Source organism: Amphiprion ocellaris, chromosome 10 (genome assembly GCF_022539595.1).
Source record: "Amphiprion ocellaris isolate individual 3 ecotype Okinawa chromosome 10, ASM2253959v1, whole genome shotgun sequence".
Classification (NCBI taxonomy): domain Eukaryota; kingdom Metazoa; phylum Chordata; class Actinopteri; family Pomacentridae; genus Amphiprion; species Amphiprion ocellaris.
The window spans coordinates 3774079-3788524 of record NC_072775.1 but is presented as its reverse complement, the minus strand read 5'-3'; the positions used below and the strand labels follow the sequence as shown (position 1 = coordinate 3788524).

General features: G+C 42.7%; 1 protein-coding gene across 1 annotated transcript in view; it reads left to right on the top strand.

Annotated features, from left to right (window-relative positions):
- The window catches only part of chd7 (chromodomain helicase DNA binding protein 7), a 96841-nt gene that overhangs the window by 43384 nt on the left and 39011 nt on the right, over positions 1-14446 (top strand). Inside the window, exons 5-10 of the mRNA XM_055014286.1 lie at positions 7875-8019; positions 9360-9491; positions 11148-11213; positions 12440-12495; positions 13841-13955; positions 14375-14446. The exon at positions 14375-14446 is cut by the window's right edge and continues 12 nt beyond it. Coding sequence (XP_054870261.1) covers positions 7875-8019; positions 9360-9491; positions 11148-11213; positions 12440-12495; positions 13841-13955; positions 14375-14446 — 586 coding nt within the window. The remainder of the gene's footprint in view (positions 1-7874; positions 8020-9359; positions 9492-11147; positions 11214-12439; positions 12496-13840; positions 13956-14374) is intronic.

The window sequence follows — 14446 nt, the reverse complement described above, 5'->3', positions numbered from 1 at the left end:
ATGGACACAGACCTGTTTTTGTCCTGTATTTGGTATATTTTGATCAATTTTATGTTGTATTAATATTTTTTATATACAGTTCTGTATGATTTTAAACTAAATTGATTGCTGAAAGTGTATTCTAAGGTAAGAGTACATTCTACTAATAATTCTGGTTTGTGTTCCTTTTGGACGTGCACCCTTTCCTTCCTGTAAATCTGATGGCTAACAGAATGTACAGCCTGGTCATTTTTCACAAAAATTGCGATGACGGTCTCCTCGGTTGGACCTGCTAGCCAAAGGAAAGGCTTTTTTCATCATTTTGGCACCCATATTTGACCAAAAATACTTCTTTCCGCTAAGTTAACCAGCAGCAGGCTCTACCAGTTGCCCCGGTAACTTCATTATTTACCCTAACATGGAGACAGGATCAGTCCAGGTCAGGATCCAACAGCTCTTACACACAGAGTTGTAGTTTAGTTTATTGCTTCCGATTGTTGTTAGGTCTTTCCTCTGAATTTATTAAAAACCTACAGTAGGAGGACCCATATGCACGTCTCCAAAGACACCAAGATACACACGTTTACACATATATTGAAAATGGAGACAGAATCGATGAGGATCTAACAGCAAATCACATTGTTGTTTTACTGTTGAATAACCTTCGTGTTGTCCTGCAGGTCAAAATTGATCCGGTTTAAAGTTTGAAAATGTGGGGGAAAAAAAGATTTTCACAGTGAAACTTCTGATGTCCACATTTTCATCATTTTAGGGAAATCTTTGAAAATTTTTTGGTGGGGAAAAAAATGTTAAAAATGTTTCTTCAGCACATTCACCAAAAAATCAACCAAAATCCAGTGAAATTCGCTGGATTTTGGTTGATTTTTTTTTGTGAATGTGCTTAAGAAAATACTAGAAGTTTTACTGATATGTATGGAATCACTTTAGATATTTTTAGGAATTTTTTGGAAGTTTTTTACAAATTTTATGAAAATACTTACAAGAATTTTCTTGCCAAATTTGGGGGATTTAAAAAAAAAAAACTTTGAAGGGAAACTTTTAAGGAATTATTGGAATTTTCTTCCTGAAAGTTTTGCAAATTTGCAGAAATTTGGGGAATTTTTTTGCTGAATGTTTGGATTTTTTTCAGACAAGGAAACGGTATTTTTTGGTGCCCATAAATGAAGACAACAAGAGGGTTAATTAGTAATTTTCAGTTTTTTTGAGATCTCGCGTGTTAAAATTGTCACATGCAAAGGCTTGATTGCGTCAGTTTGGTTCAACATTCACTCCACAAGCTGTTCTTTAATGGCAACAATAGTTTGTGCAACTTGATTTCAATGAACAGGCAAAAAAGATGCATCAGAGAGGAGATAGTTTCAGCTGTCGAGGATGGTATTTGTGCGTGTAGGCGATGCGGAGACAATCAGGTGGTTTACTTGTCCACTCAGCTCACTCCTCTCCTTTGACCTTGCCTTCTCTCTCCATCCTCCTCGTCTCTCGCTCGAGCTCCCTCTCTCCGTCTACCTCTCTCAGAGGAAGTACATCTATAAATAACACCGCTCTCAGCTGCCACACCCTTCCCTCAGTGTGTGTCTGTGTGTGTGTGTCGGGATGATTTGTTTGCAGTACACACAAAGAGAAGTCAGACATGCATGCAGGCACCTTGGTTTGTGCGTGTCTGCAGACGTGTGTGCAAATACAGCACTTTCTGAACACGCTTCGAAAGGTGTGCATGGCCTTTTGGTGTGTGTTTTTGTTGTTTTATTTTTTTGGGCGGTGTGTATGGGGGTGCAGCGGTATGACTCATCACAGCAGCAGGTGTCCCTTACACCCCACCCTTCACCGTTTTTTTTGGTCTGTTGTTTTACTTCACCGTTCTGCTTCCTGTCTCTCCTTTATCCCAAACTGAAAGGAGCATCGCAGCTCAGTGCTCACGCACGCACACACCCCACGCATCCCACGCACCCCACGCACCCCACGCACCCCACGCACCCCACGCACCCCACGCACCCCACGCACCCCACGCACCCCACGCACCCCACGCACCCCACGCACCCCACACATCCCACGCACCCCACGCACCCCACGCACCCCACACATCCCACGCACCCCACGCACCCCACGCACCCCACGCACCCCACACATCCCACGCACCCCACGCACCCCACGCACCCCACGCATCCCACGCACCCCACGCACCCCACGCACCCCACGCATCCCACGCACCCCACGCACCCCACGCACCCCACGCACCCCACGCACCCCACACACCCCACACACCCCACACACCCCACACACCCCACAGCTGGCCGGCATGTGTGAATGCCATGCTATAAGCCCAGGAGTGTACAGCAGAGTGATTGGGAGAGGGAGGAGCTTATGTGTACACCTGGGCAGGACTCTCCTTATATGGAGATGTTTAATATCATGATTGGCATGTCGGCCCCTTTTTGCAGTTTGACTCTGATTTAATAAGTTTTATCAGCGTTTTCTGGCAGCACAATTGTATCAGCGGCCACCTCGCTCTCCGTCAGACCCACCAAACAAAAACCCTGTTTTCTGGCCCGGCCTGTTGCAGTGTTTTCAGTTTAAGACTAAATGATGATAATTAAATGAAATTTATCCTGAGAGGTTTTTGGTCGACTAAGCTCTTTGATTGAGTTGGCAGCTCAACAGCAGTGGTTTTAATATGACAAAGTTCACTTTGTTTTAATTATATCCTTCGGGGTTTTATTTCTTGACACTATAACTTGTGAATGCAGTCCATTTACCACCTCAAACATAATGCAGTTGCCAAGATGGTAAAATATTCATGAACTGTAAATGGATAAATTAGAGTTGACATTGTTGACTGATGGATATAAAATCAGCGAGACACACAATTCATAATTTAGTATGAATCTCGGATTTGGATTTAGAGTTCACAAATTGTGCTCTCCCTTCAAGACACTTGCTTGACAGTGGATGTAAATGGAGAATTGGGCTTTGGATCGTCCCCATACTGATTAGTTAAAAAACAAATGTCTTGTTCAGCCTCTATCGCGATCTTTAATATCAGATCAGGACAACCCTAATGGACATTAGGGATTAGTTATCCGTCTTGCCAAGGTTCGAGGCCGATATTCTTCATTTTTTCGCTTTTCTGTACAGGAGGTCCTCGGTTTACAGCGTCTTGCACTTACAGCACTTCACCATTATGTCGAGACTGATTACGGGCCGGTCCTCAGTTTAACGTATGATGTTTCACCGTTACGTCAGAACTGGTTCCGTGGAACTAGTTGGCGAGCAGAGCGGATGAATACTGTATGCACAGTAGTCACGAGGCGCTATAAGACGGCTTTGTTTACATTGGATAATGCTACATTCACTAACTTAATTATGGCTCCCAAGCGTACATTTTCGCTGGTATTTTCCCACTGAATTGTGTTTCACTGTGAGCTAATGACTGTTTGTCGTTACTGTAGTTGTCCAAACGTGTAAAGTGATCCATATCCTGATGCACGTAAGGCTTTGTTTACGTTTTCACTGAGGTTCCGACTTGTGGCGAAAATCGACTTACGTCACTTCGTAGGAACAGAACTCCAATGTAAGTCGAGGACCCTCTGTAATATTATTTTTACCGATAAAAATAAATTAAATGTGCTGCTTTGGTTCTGATGCACCTGTTTCTCGCTCTCTGTTGTCTTAAGTAATTTCCCACCCACAACACTGTGTGATGTTACAACTAGCAGCTGAATAACTCTGAGAGCTATTGTTTACACAGAGTGACAGATGAGCACATTTGCAGAGCGAAGCTTTGCCGTCTAAAGTTGCAAGAAACAACTGCAGTCTTCCTCAAGCATGTCCAGTTTTTCTGTTACACTTAGATGCCAGAATAATTCACTTGTTGCGTCAGCGCAGAAGGAACTTATTTTGCTGTCTGTGCTAGGCTAAGGCTATCGCTAAGAGGTTTGCTGTGCCTCTTAGCCTGTGGCTAATGCTATCAGGAAAACTTGTTTCATCTTGCTAAAGTAAGGTTTATTTCAACAGTCACCTCTAACTGACAGACATCTCTCAAGCAGAGACACAACCCGCAAAATCTGAACAAGAACCACAGCCATCGGCACAAATCAAGGAACTGTGTTTTTCTTACAATGGCTAAGGCTAAGCTAACAGCTAGCAGCTCAGTTAGAAGGCAGCCATAGATTATTCCAAAGCAGATTCTGGAGAACTATAACACACAATGCTTTAAGCTATGGGCCCCTAGTGGGCAATAAAAGTGATAGAGAAACAAAACAGAAGAACAGCAGACCTATCGGCAGGAGACAAACTGTTCAGTATCAGTCGATTGATCTCACAGTAAACAGAGGAGACTGTCCTAGCGTCACGGATGCTGTGACATCATCACCCTGATTTTTATCGTTCACATTCAGCTGTACCAATGATTATTAATGAAGTAACCTAGTTATGAATGACCCCTGCTATCACATGATATTAATGTATAACATGTAATGTATGCCGGCTCAAGTATCGCTTATTGGCCTTGCTTGATTACCAGTAATCTGCATTAGCCCTGGAATAAGGGGAAAAAAACACCCGTCGCAACTACCATGTGCTGCTCATTCCCATAAATGGTGAAATACACTGCATTTATGATAACAAAGCACAAAGAAGTTGATTCAAGACAGCTTATTGTCACACAAGTTGATTCATTCGCACAGCTACAGCGTTTACAGACGACCGAACCGGACAGAGAAAAGGAGGCAGAGACGGATTTCTGGAGGAGAGTTTTAGAGCTAAAACAAGAAGAGCGCAGAGATGGACTGAGCAGAAAGAGCTGGAGAGAGGTGATTGAGAAGTGAGGCCATGAAGAAGAAGAAGCTCAGAGGAAGAGAAGGGAGAAGGCAGCCAAGTGTAGAACTGTGTGTGTGCGTGTGCGTGTGTGTGTGTGTGTGTGTGTGTGGCCAGATGGCTCCAGCGTGTGGCGACCAGCCAGAGGAACAGGTGCAGGTCACATGACCAGCCGTTACCACGGAGATGGTGATTGCTCTTGGCGTGAGGATGAAAGGAGAAGGGCCCCAGGGACAGAGGGGGTGAGGATGGAGAGGGGGAGAGAGCAGGAGGGAGGGAGGGAGCAGGAGAGAGAGAGAGATCCAGACCTACAGCGCTGCAGAGGACAACACTCACAGCTGTTGTGTTTTATTCTAAGTTAGCACAACAAATACTCTCCTCCTTATAACCTGCAAAGGTTTTATTTCCTCTTATTAAATAAATCCACGTTGTAATCTGCGCTGCACAGTTTGGTCCACATGGCCGCTTCACTTCAATCCAGTTCCATGTTTGCAAATTAGCCCTATCCGCTAATCCCCAATGCTAACGAGTCTCTTATGAAACCTTTTTAGCTGCACTTTTTTTTTTTTTTTTTTTTTTTTTTTTTTAAAACTTGCAAAGGACATTGCAGAAAACAGTGGCCCTGCTTCTTTTTGGTTCCTCATGTTGTCCTGTGGGTCAAAATTGACCCGGTTTAAAGTTTGAATATGTGGGAAAAAATATATTTCACAGTGAAACTTCTGATGTCCACATTTTGAACATTTTTGGGAAATCTTTGAACATTTTTTGGTGGAAAAAAAGAAATGTTAAAATGTTTCTCATGTGAATGTTCTTAAGAAAATATTAGAAGTTTTACTAATATATATGGAATCACTTTAGATATTTTTAGGATTTTTTGGAAGATTTTTACTCATTTTTTGAAAATATTTACAAGAATTTTCTTGCCAAATTTGGGGGGTTTTTTTTAAATAAAACTTTTAAGGGCAGCTTTTAAGGAATTATTGGAATTTTCTTCCAATTGAGTAAATTATAAAAACGTATGACAGCGGATTGTACTCGGTTTCTTACGGCCCTGATGCTACGATGTTGACGTGAGTCAACGTGAATGCGCAAGAATAAAACGTCATAAGTGTGCGCCGTCCATCCATGAAAAATAAACAACTGAAGCACAAATGGAGCTCCTACAGTCCCAGGGAAACTAGCCAAACATGAACAGAGCTCTTGTCCTTCTGACATTTATGTGTTTGGACAGAAATCCCAAAAAAAGGAGGTAGAAGAGAATATGGATGCGGTTGTGGCTTGGAAAGAGAAGCCAAAATCTGACATACTTGTTTTGATGCGTTTTGTCGCCGCAAATTATCTGTTGGGGTTTAGCTCCAGTGTGACGCTGATCAGTACGTCATTTCATCCTGCATTTCTATTGGTTAATTAGTTGACGTAAGTCGAAGCAGCAGTCACACTGTGAGATGATCACCCCAAATTTCTGACGCTGGCCGTCCCTGAATCTGTGTCACAGTGTGACGTAGGACCATCGATTTAGAGCCAAGACCAAAGATATCCACGATTGTTATCTATCGTCTGGGACGGCTGAAAATCGCACAGTTTGTAGTGATCTTTAGTGTTTAGCATGGTAGCTACCAGAGGAGGCGTCCACTCGGACTGCTGACATTTCTACGTTGGCAAGCAGAGAGCATTGTAAGAGAGTTCAGGCTGGGTTATGCTTTCTGCACGAATGTGATGTGCGGAAATGAGACGCTTGGAGAGAACGTGTGTGATTTTATACTCCATGCGGCGTCTGGTCCCAAACTGCAGGGGGCAGTATATTGCTACCATGTCTACCGCAGTACTAAACTAGAGTAGAAGAAGTTTGCTATCGTTTACACCACTTACAACATGATATTTTACCAAATAGTAGCATCCAGCAGTTGGTTTTAATTTCACGCCATGAATTGTTCCTAACCCGGTTGTCATGGTGATCTCTGTGTGATGAATCATATAAATGCCTGTATTTCTGAACTTCTGCTTTTCGGAGCTCCCGTTCTTCTACCAGTTTTCCACGTGTCTCCGTTCGTGGTGTTAGAAAAACTTGGAGGTGCACGACACGGAAATTTTTCTCTTGAGAAGGGCCGTGTGAGGGGGCGTTGCTGATAAAATGATGTAATTCGTCCGCACGGAGCCGCACAGACCTCGCGGACACGTCAAGCATAAAACAAGCTTTAATGAGTAGAGGGTCACCATGAGCGAGTCTTCTATGACGCTTCATGCTAATCAGTGAGAGCATATATGTTGTTGGTGGGCTGACGGGAGCAACAGTAGCGTCACTATGACTGATTGTCTACTTCAGCAGAGTGGTCGGTGTAGCGTGACCATGCCGACTATCTGTTAGGACAAACGTACAAAATTTGCATCCCTAGTCAAATGCAACACTGGACCGGACAGCGAGGTATGTCTCAGTGTCCCCACATCTGGTTGAATTCAAATCTGACCGTGTTGATCAGTGCAGTGGTTCCAGCAGAGATTTACTGCCCCCACATCGTCCTCAGGTCTGCTGCTGGAGGTGGTGTAAATGTGAGCGGCTGCCTGAGAGACTGAAGAGGGATGCTGAGTGTCCTCTCACCTCTGTGGTGTGAATGCACACTCACAGATAGAGCCAGCTCCTCTTTCTTTCCATGCCAGAGATTAGAGGAAGCCTGGGGGCCTCTCAGCCCCTCCCCCTGTGCTCAGTGTCTGCCTGTCTCTCTCTCCTCCCCCCTCCTCCCTCCTGGTGTCTCTCTCTCCGGGCCCCTCTCTCCTCCTCCTCCTCCTCCTCTCTGGGCCTGTATCTCTCTATGTCGCCTCCTCTCTCCCTGTGCCTCCATGCAGTCTTTCATCATATTAACCCCCTGTGTGCCAGAGCCCGAGGCACACTAATGATTTCTAAATGGGTAAATCAAACATGGCGATCGCCCTGGGACAGGCAGGGGCGCGCACGTACGTGAACGCTCACTAATCTGTAAAAGACTTTGAGGAATGGGCTTGTGTTGTGTGCAGCCACTTTCTGTCTTAATCTTAAGGTGTGTTTTTTTTCCTCTCTGTTCCTGCAGCAGTAAAAAGGTGGAGTCGGAGGGCGGGGCTAACGCTGCTAAGAAGGATTCTAAGAGGAAGAGAGAGTCGTCAGTCAGCGATGACGTGGAGGTGAAGTCTCCACCCCCCTCTCCTCCCGAAGAAGATGATGATGATGGTGTGCAGGTATGAAACACACAGCAGCAGTTTTGACGCTTGTTTAAACTTTCCAGGCCTCCGACACAACTCCAGTGCACCAGGGTGGCCCGACGAAGAAAAAACAAAAAAGCAGAAGTCATAAACCTCTGCAGATCCCTCAGTGTCACGGCCTGTAGAGATGGAAGGCACCAAGCCAGTAGGCATCTGCTGTTTGTGTTGTAAACCAGCCTTGTTGACAGACCAAGCAGACAAGCCCCCTGTCAAGTTCACATCATGCACCATCAGCAACTTTAAGCTGCTGCATACGTTTTTTATAACGTTGTTTCTGCATAAAAAAAAACTTTTGAGTGCTGTAGAGGAACCAGCGTCAGATTAATAGACAGAGTAGCATCTGGCTTTTAGCATCATGGCTCCGATTCAAATGGAAAAGCTGCATAGCCCCTTTAACCTGGTCCTTACAGTCATTTTTTCCATGCTGCTATAATAAGGGAACATGTTGAGCCCAACAAATTGGATGATGTTTTCTTCAAAGTCAATATGGATAACATGCAAGGCCATATGGAACAGAATAATGTATAATGAAAATGAGGTCTGTTTCTCAGCCAGTGAAAGATAAGCACACACAGCCCTTCAGTTTCCACTCTCCACCGCTGATTTAATTTAAAGTCAGAGTTTACATCATGCTTTTGTTTTCTGAGTGTCACTGCAAGTGTTGACAATCCCCTGTTTTGGAGATGCTTTACAACAAAAGAGCGTTTTTAATAAATGAAGTCAAAAGCACAAAGTAAGGAAGTCAGATGTATTTTCTGTAGCACCTTTCACAGATACAAGCTCATAAAATGCTTTACAACAATATTAAAACAAGGATAAAAACAAAGACAATAATGATAAAGGTAATAAATTGTTAAAACAGGGGAGCAACAGCTAACATACAATGCATCAAAACAATAAATAAAATAAAGCAGTTCCAGGTCAACCAAAAGCCTGTCCAAATAAAAGCTCCACAGGAATCGACCGATCTGAGCCGTGGAGGAAGAGCATTCCACAGTTCTGGTGCGAGAGCTTGGAAAGCACAGTCACCACGGGTTTTATACTTGGAACGAGGGACAGCAAGTAATTTTTGTTGGCTCAACCTGAGAGGTCGGAGATATTCCGTGGTGATTGGCCACGTAAAGCCTTAAAATTTAGCACCAGTACTTTAAAACGTTGGCGAAGATTGATTGGGAGCCAGTGAAGAGAGGAAAGGACTGGGGTGATGTGGGATCTAAGACCATCTCATTTCTGGAAGTGCTACCAAATCGTGGCAAGTAAATAAAACATTTAACCCATTTTTTTCTCCGTTTTTTTTTTTTTTTTTAATCTATCAGAAGCGTCGCTCCAGCCGTCAGGTGAAGAGGAAGAGGTACACAGAGGATCTGGAGTTTAGGATCTCTGAGGATGACGACAGCGGAGACGACTCGGCGGCACCAAAATCCCCGTCGTCCTCATCACAACAACAGGTAGAAGCCGAGTTTCTAATCGCAGTTTATCTAGAGTCTAACTCACCAGATGTAGGCCGTCTCCTTCCACTATGTTCGCATTTACAAAATTTACTGATCTAGTAACTTACCACAGGGAAAATTTAGAGTTTTGCTGAGGATTTGGATCGTGTATTATCCATTTCATTGACGGTATTTGCCTCCCTTCATGCAAATGTTCCACCAAAACATATTTTGAAGAAAGCTGTGTCCTTCTTTTATCTTGGCCCATGATGACTGTGATTGGCTTAAAGAAATACTATCAAGTCAGAGTGTTGTTTTTCCTCCTTATAGCAGAGTGATAGTGAGGTGAAGCCAGACTGATATGTGTGAAGTGAAGGTGGTTTATTTATGATGGAAGTGTATTGCTGGAGTCTAAAGATAGAAATCTGAAGACACGGTGCACAGGGTGGATGTTATTTTTATATCGTCACATTTAGCCTCACCGCCTGGTATTATTTCTGAACTTTACTGAATTTCTGTGCAGGATCTCATGTTAAGAAAGTGCTTTACCATTGAGAACTTTGCTGTCTTAACCCTCCTGTTGTCCTCATTTACAGGCACCAAAAAATATTGTTTCCTTGTCTGAAAAAAATCCAAAAATTCAGCCAAAAAAATACCAAAATTTATGATAATTTGCAAAACCTTCAGGAAGAAAATTCTAATAATTCCTTAAAAGTTTCCCTTAAAAGTTTCATTTTTTAAAAAAATCCCCCAAATTTGGATAGAAAATTCTTGTAAATATTTTCAAAAAATGAGTAAAAATCTTCCAAAAAAATCCTAAAAATATCTAAAGTGATTCCATATATATCAGTAAAACTTCTAATATTTTCTATAAGAACATTCACATAAAAATCAACCAAAACCCAGTGAAATTTGCTGGGTTTTGGTATTTTTTTTTTGAGTGTTCTTAAGAAACATTTTTAACATTTCTTTTTTTCCACCAAAAAATGTTCAAAGATTTCCCAAAAATGTTGAAAATGTGGACATCAGAAGTTTCACTGTGAAAGTACAAATTTTTTTCCCCACATTTTCAAACTTTGAAATGGGTCAATTTTGACCCGTAGGACAACAGAAGGGTTAAGTAAAAATACCCTCAGGCAAATTCTTGGATGTATTTTTCCATATAAATATTTTTAGTAAACTTTGCTAAATCATAAGATGAGATAATCCTTTGTTTCTCCCCACGCCAGGGGAAATTCACATTGTTAAAGCAAGCTTATTTAGTAATAAAGATAGTAATAGTAATAAAATAATAATAGAATAGTAATAATAAGTACAGTATTGGCACACTGTAAACAACACAATATAAAGTGCTTTGTAAAAATAAGTTTAAAAAAGTGCAGCAGTGCAAGAATTGCTGTGCAAATTTTATGGTTTGGGGTGATATGATATAGTCCAGTTTATGTTAACATCAGCTGGTGATGCTGATGTTGTAAAGTCATAGAGAAATGTGTTGTCACTAGTAGAACTGACACATTTTTTTAAAGATCTGTTCAGTAGTTGTGTATTATTTTCATTATGCACTTATTCTACACAAATGAAGGTCTCTCTTCTACCAGGAGGAGGAGGATTAAAGGTGTTTTGGGGTTTTGGTCTCACATCAGACTTGATCCTTATTGTCTTCTGTTTTTCCAGGACGTGGCCGAGGCTGAGGGGCCTGTTGTGGAGAAGATCATGGGCTTGCGCACCTCCAAAAAACAGGTGAGACGCACAAATTACATACGCACACACCTCACAGACACTAACACAATACACAGAGAGATGCGCACACATGGACTGACTGGCCCGAGTCATGGTTTACATCATCTGATTAGCCACTCCACAGCTGGCCTAAGCAGATTATACACACACGCACACACACACACACACACACCAAGAGCTTAGACAGCGTGTATTCACTTGGTAAGCAGAGACAAGAGTTCTTGTATTTCAGTATGTGTGTGCGCTCAGAGCTGTGTGTGTGCGCCTCGGATTGACTGTGTGTGTGTGTGTGTGCGCGTGTGTGTGTGTGTGTGTGTGTCAGCCGGCTTTGTTTTATATGCCTTGCTTAAAGAAAGCTCATCCCTGAGCCAACATACGCACGCACATACAGTCACCAGCCAACTTTCCTTTGCTAGCCAGCTGCCAATGGGTTACCCCCCACCTATGTGCACACACACGCATGTGCACACACACACACGGCCGCGCACACACACACACTCCCTCTCACAGCTCCATTCAGAGTTGACCCCGGGCTTGGCACACAGCCAAAACCACAACGCTAGCTTCGCCAGACGCCAAGCTAGCGTTTCCTCAGGCAGGGTGTGTGTGTGATTGATGATTCATGGCATTACAGTAGTAGTAGCATGGTGGAGTGTGTGTGTGTGTGTGTGTGTGTGTGTGTGTGTGTGTGTGTGTGTGTGTGTGTGTGTGTGTGTGTGTGTGTGTGTGTGTGTGTGTGTGTGTGTGTGTGTGTGTGTGTGTGTGTGTGTGTGTGTGCGCACGCTACGGCACTAGTAGTGAATGGAAGTGGACGGACTTCCTTGAAAGAGCTACTGTTTTGGTGTTTCCCCTTCTCAGATACGCTGCTTGCATTGAATAAACACAGTGCAAGTTTATTAGTCGTATGCAGATATTAAGTTAAATTTATTCATTAAAATTTTCAAACTTCTTCTCCAACATCATTTCGCCTTCATATTGAAGCCAAAACAGCAAATAGCTGCGAGACTGACAAGACGTGAATGAAACAATAGCTTCTCTCAGTGTGAGGATGTCGAGCGGAGTGTTGACTGACATGTCAGTGTGAAACTAGTATGCAGGCTCCTTCTGTGCCACTTCACCAATTCAGCCACATGTTGTATAACAATGACGAGCCACTTCTGCTCTTTCACCGTGCAGCTGCTATATTTGCAATGATTATTAACCTTTTTTTCTTTTTTCCTTTTCAGCTGGAGTCGGGGGAGGAAGTGGAGGTGGAGGAGTTCTACGTCAAGTTCAAGGGCTTGTGAGTAGTAGCTGGGTTTTTTCTTCGCTCTCCACCTCTTTTGTCTTTCACAGCGGGGCTTCCTCCCTTTTTAGAACTATTTTCAACACACACGCCGGGGTGTCTATGGGTCTTTAAGTGTGAAAAGCTCGGTATACTCAGCCTGAAAGCCTTATTCAGTTTTTCTTTACCCTGAGGTGTTTCTCGTTTGCGCTCCAGATCCATTCTCGTATCAATAACACAAGTGGCTGTAGCACCGTTTCATCCAGTCAGAGCGCTAAACATAGGTCATGTTCATCATTCTGTTGGAGCACATTTCATTTGTGCCTGGACAGATTGCAGTCTAGACCGGCAAAAATACAATTAGAGCTGTATGTTCAATACACAAATTCAATCGCATGTCTTGCAAATGAGTGTAGACAAGCTGGCTTCTCCTGAAGTCTGAATAAAACACACAGTTTATCACAGAGTGTGTTTTGAACATACAGGCCCAAATGTTGCTCTCTTAAAACGTTTGTTTAATTCCCCTCAGTTGAGTTTTTCTTGCTTCGGCCTGCATTCAGGTGGGTTCAGGTAGTTAAATCACACATGGCAACAGCTGCATGGCAAAGTAACAACAACAGCAGATCATCTTTTTGTTTACTTCTGACAACATCTGGCACTCCTTGATTAAATGTGTAATAAAACTTTGGCATTCTCACTTTGAACTGAGCTGTAGCTAATAATGAATCAACTGTTTTCTCAATTAATATTCTGTAAAATGACAAAAAAAGTCAAAATGTCCATCAGTTTTTCCAAAGTTTTTTTGTATTGTGTAATCAGCAGCATTAGACTCCAAATGCACTTAATTTTCAACTAAAGACGGCCAAGAAAATTGGTAAATTTTCACTTTTGAGAAGCTGGAATGAGTAAATGTTGGGCATTTTTACCATTAACAGATTTTCAGAATACTTTCCGGATAGTTTTCCAACGACTCTTCGAAGTGCAATGTCTGTATAATAGGTTTTTGAAGTAAATCGGCACTCGAGTGGTCACTTTGAATTTGTACCGTTAAACACTGTTGAGAACCTCCGCAGTCTATGGATCAACACTTTCTTCATCTAATCAAACTCACACGGTTGTTGTAGACAGAACTGAAGTTATACGTACGGTTTCTCACCACTTTCAGTTAAAGTTGCTCCCCTAAACAGTCAAAGGAGTCAAAATATTTCAGTAATTCATGTTATATTTATTAGATTACAGCATCCACCTCCTGTCCATCATTCCCCAAACACTAACATTCACCCTGGTCAAATTTGAACCACAGCAAGAATCACTTAAAATGTCTGTGTGTCTTGTGTTTGTTTTTTTTTTTTTGTTTTTTTAGTTCATACCTCCACTGTCGCTGGGCAGAGCTGGAGGAACTGGAAAAGGACAAGAGAATACACCAGAAGATCAAGAGGTTTAAGGCCAAGCAACAGCTCAACAACTTTATAACCGAGGTGCGACCTGAGCTCTGCTCTACAATCGGCCCATTATCTGGGTCCTGACCTCACGCGGCATGGAAGTAGCTACTTACAAGGGTCAAACCAATCAGATGACAGTAATAGTAATGGCTTAGGATTGAACGCTGCACAGAGAATGGCAGAGAAGTTGGAGGTGTCAGAAGCAAATTGTGTTTCTTTGCTATAAGAGAAATTGTGTCATTCATCTTTAATATATTATATTAGTCCGTCTTTAGCTGCTTTGTCAGTTATACAGTACACCGATCATTAAACCTGTTGAACAAGGTAAAGGACACACGGATAAATCGATAATGCTCAGAGCACATTAAATCTCCTTTTATTCTGTGAAGTCAGCCCAGCTTGTTCTGTAAGCCAGCGTATCGCCAAGAGTAAAACCCCACTTGTTTTCTCTCCAGATGGACGACGAGCCTTTTAACCCGGACTATGTGGAGGTGGACCGTGTCCTGGACGTTTCAGAGAGCACAGAT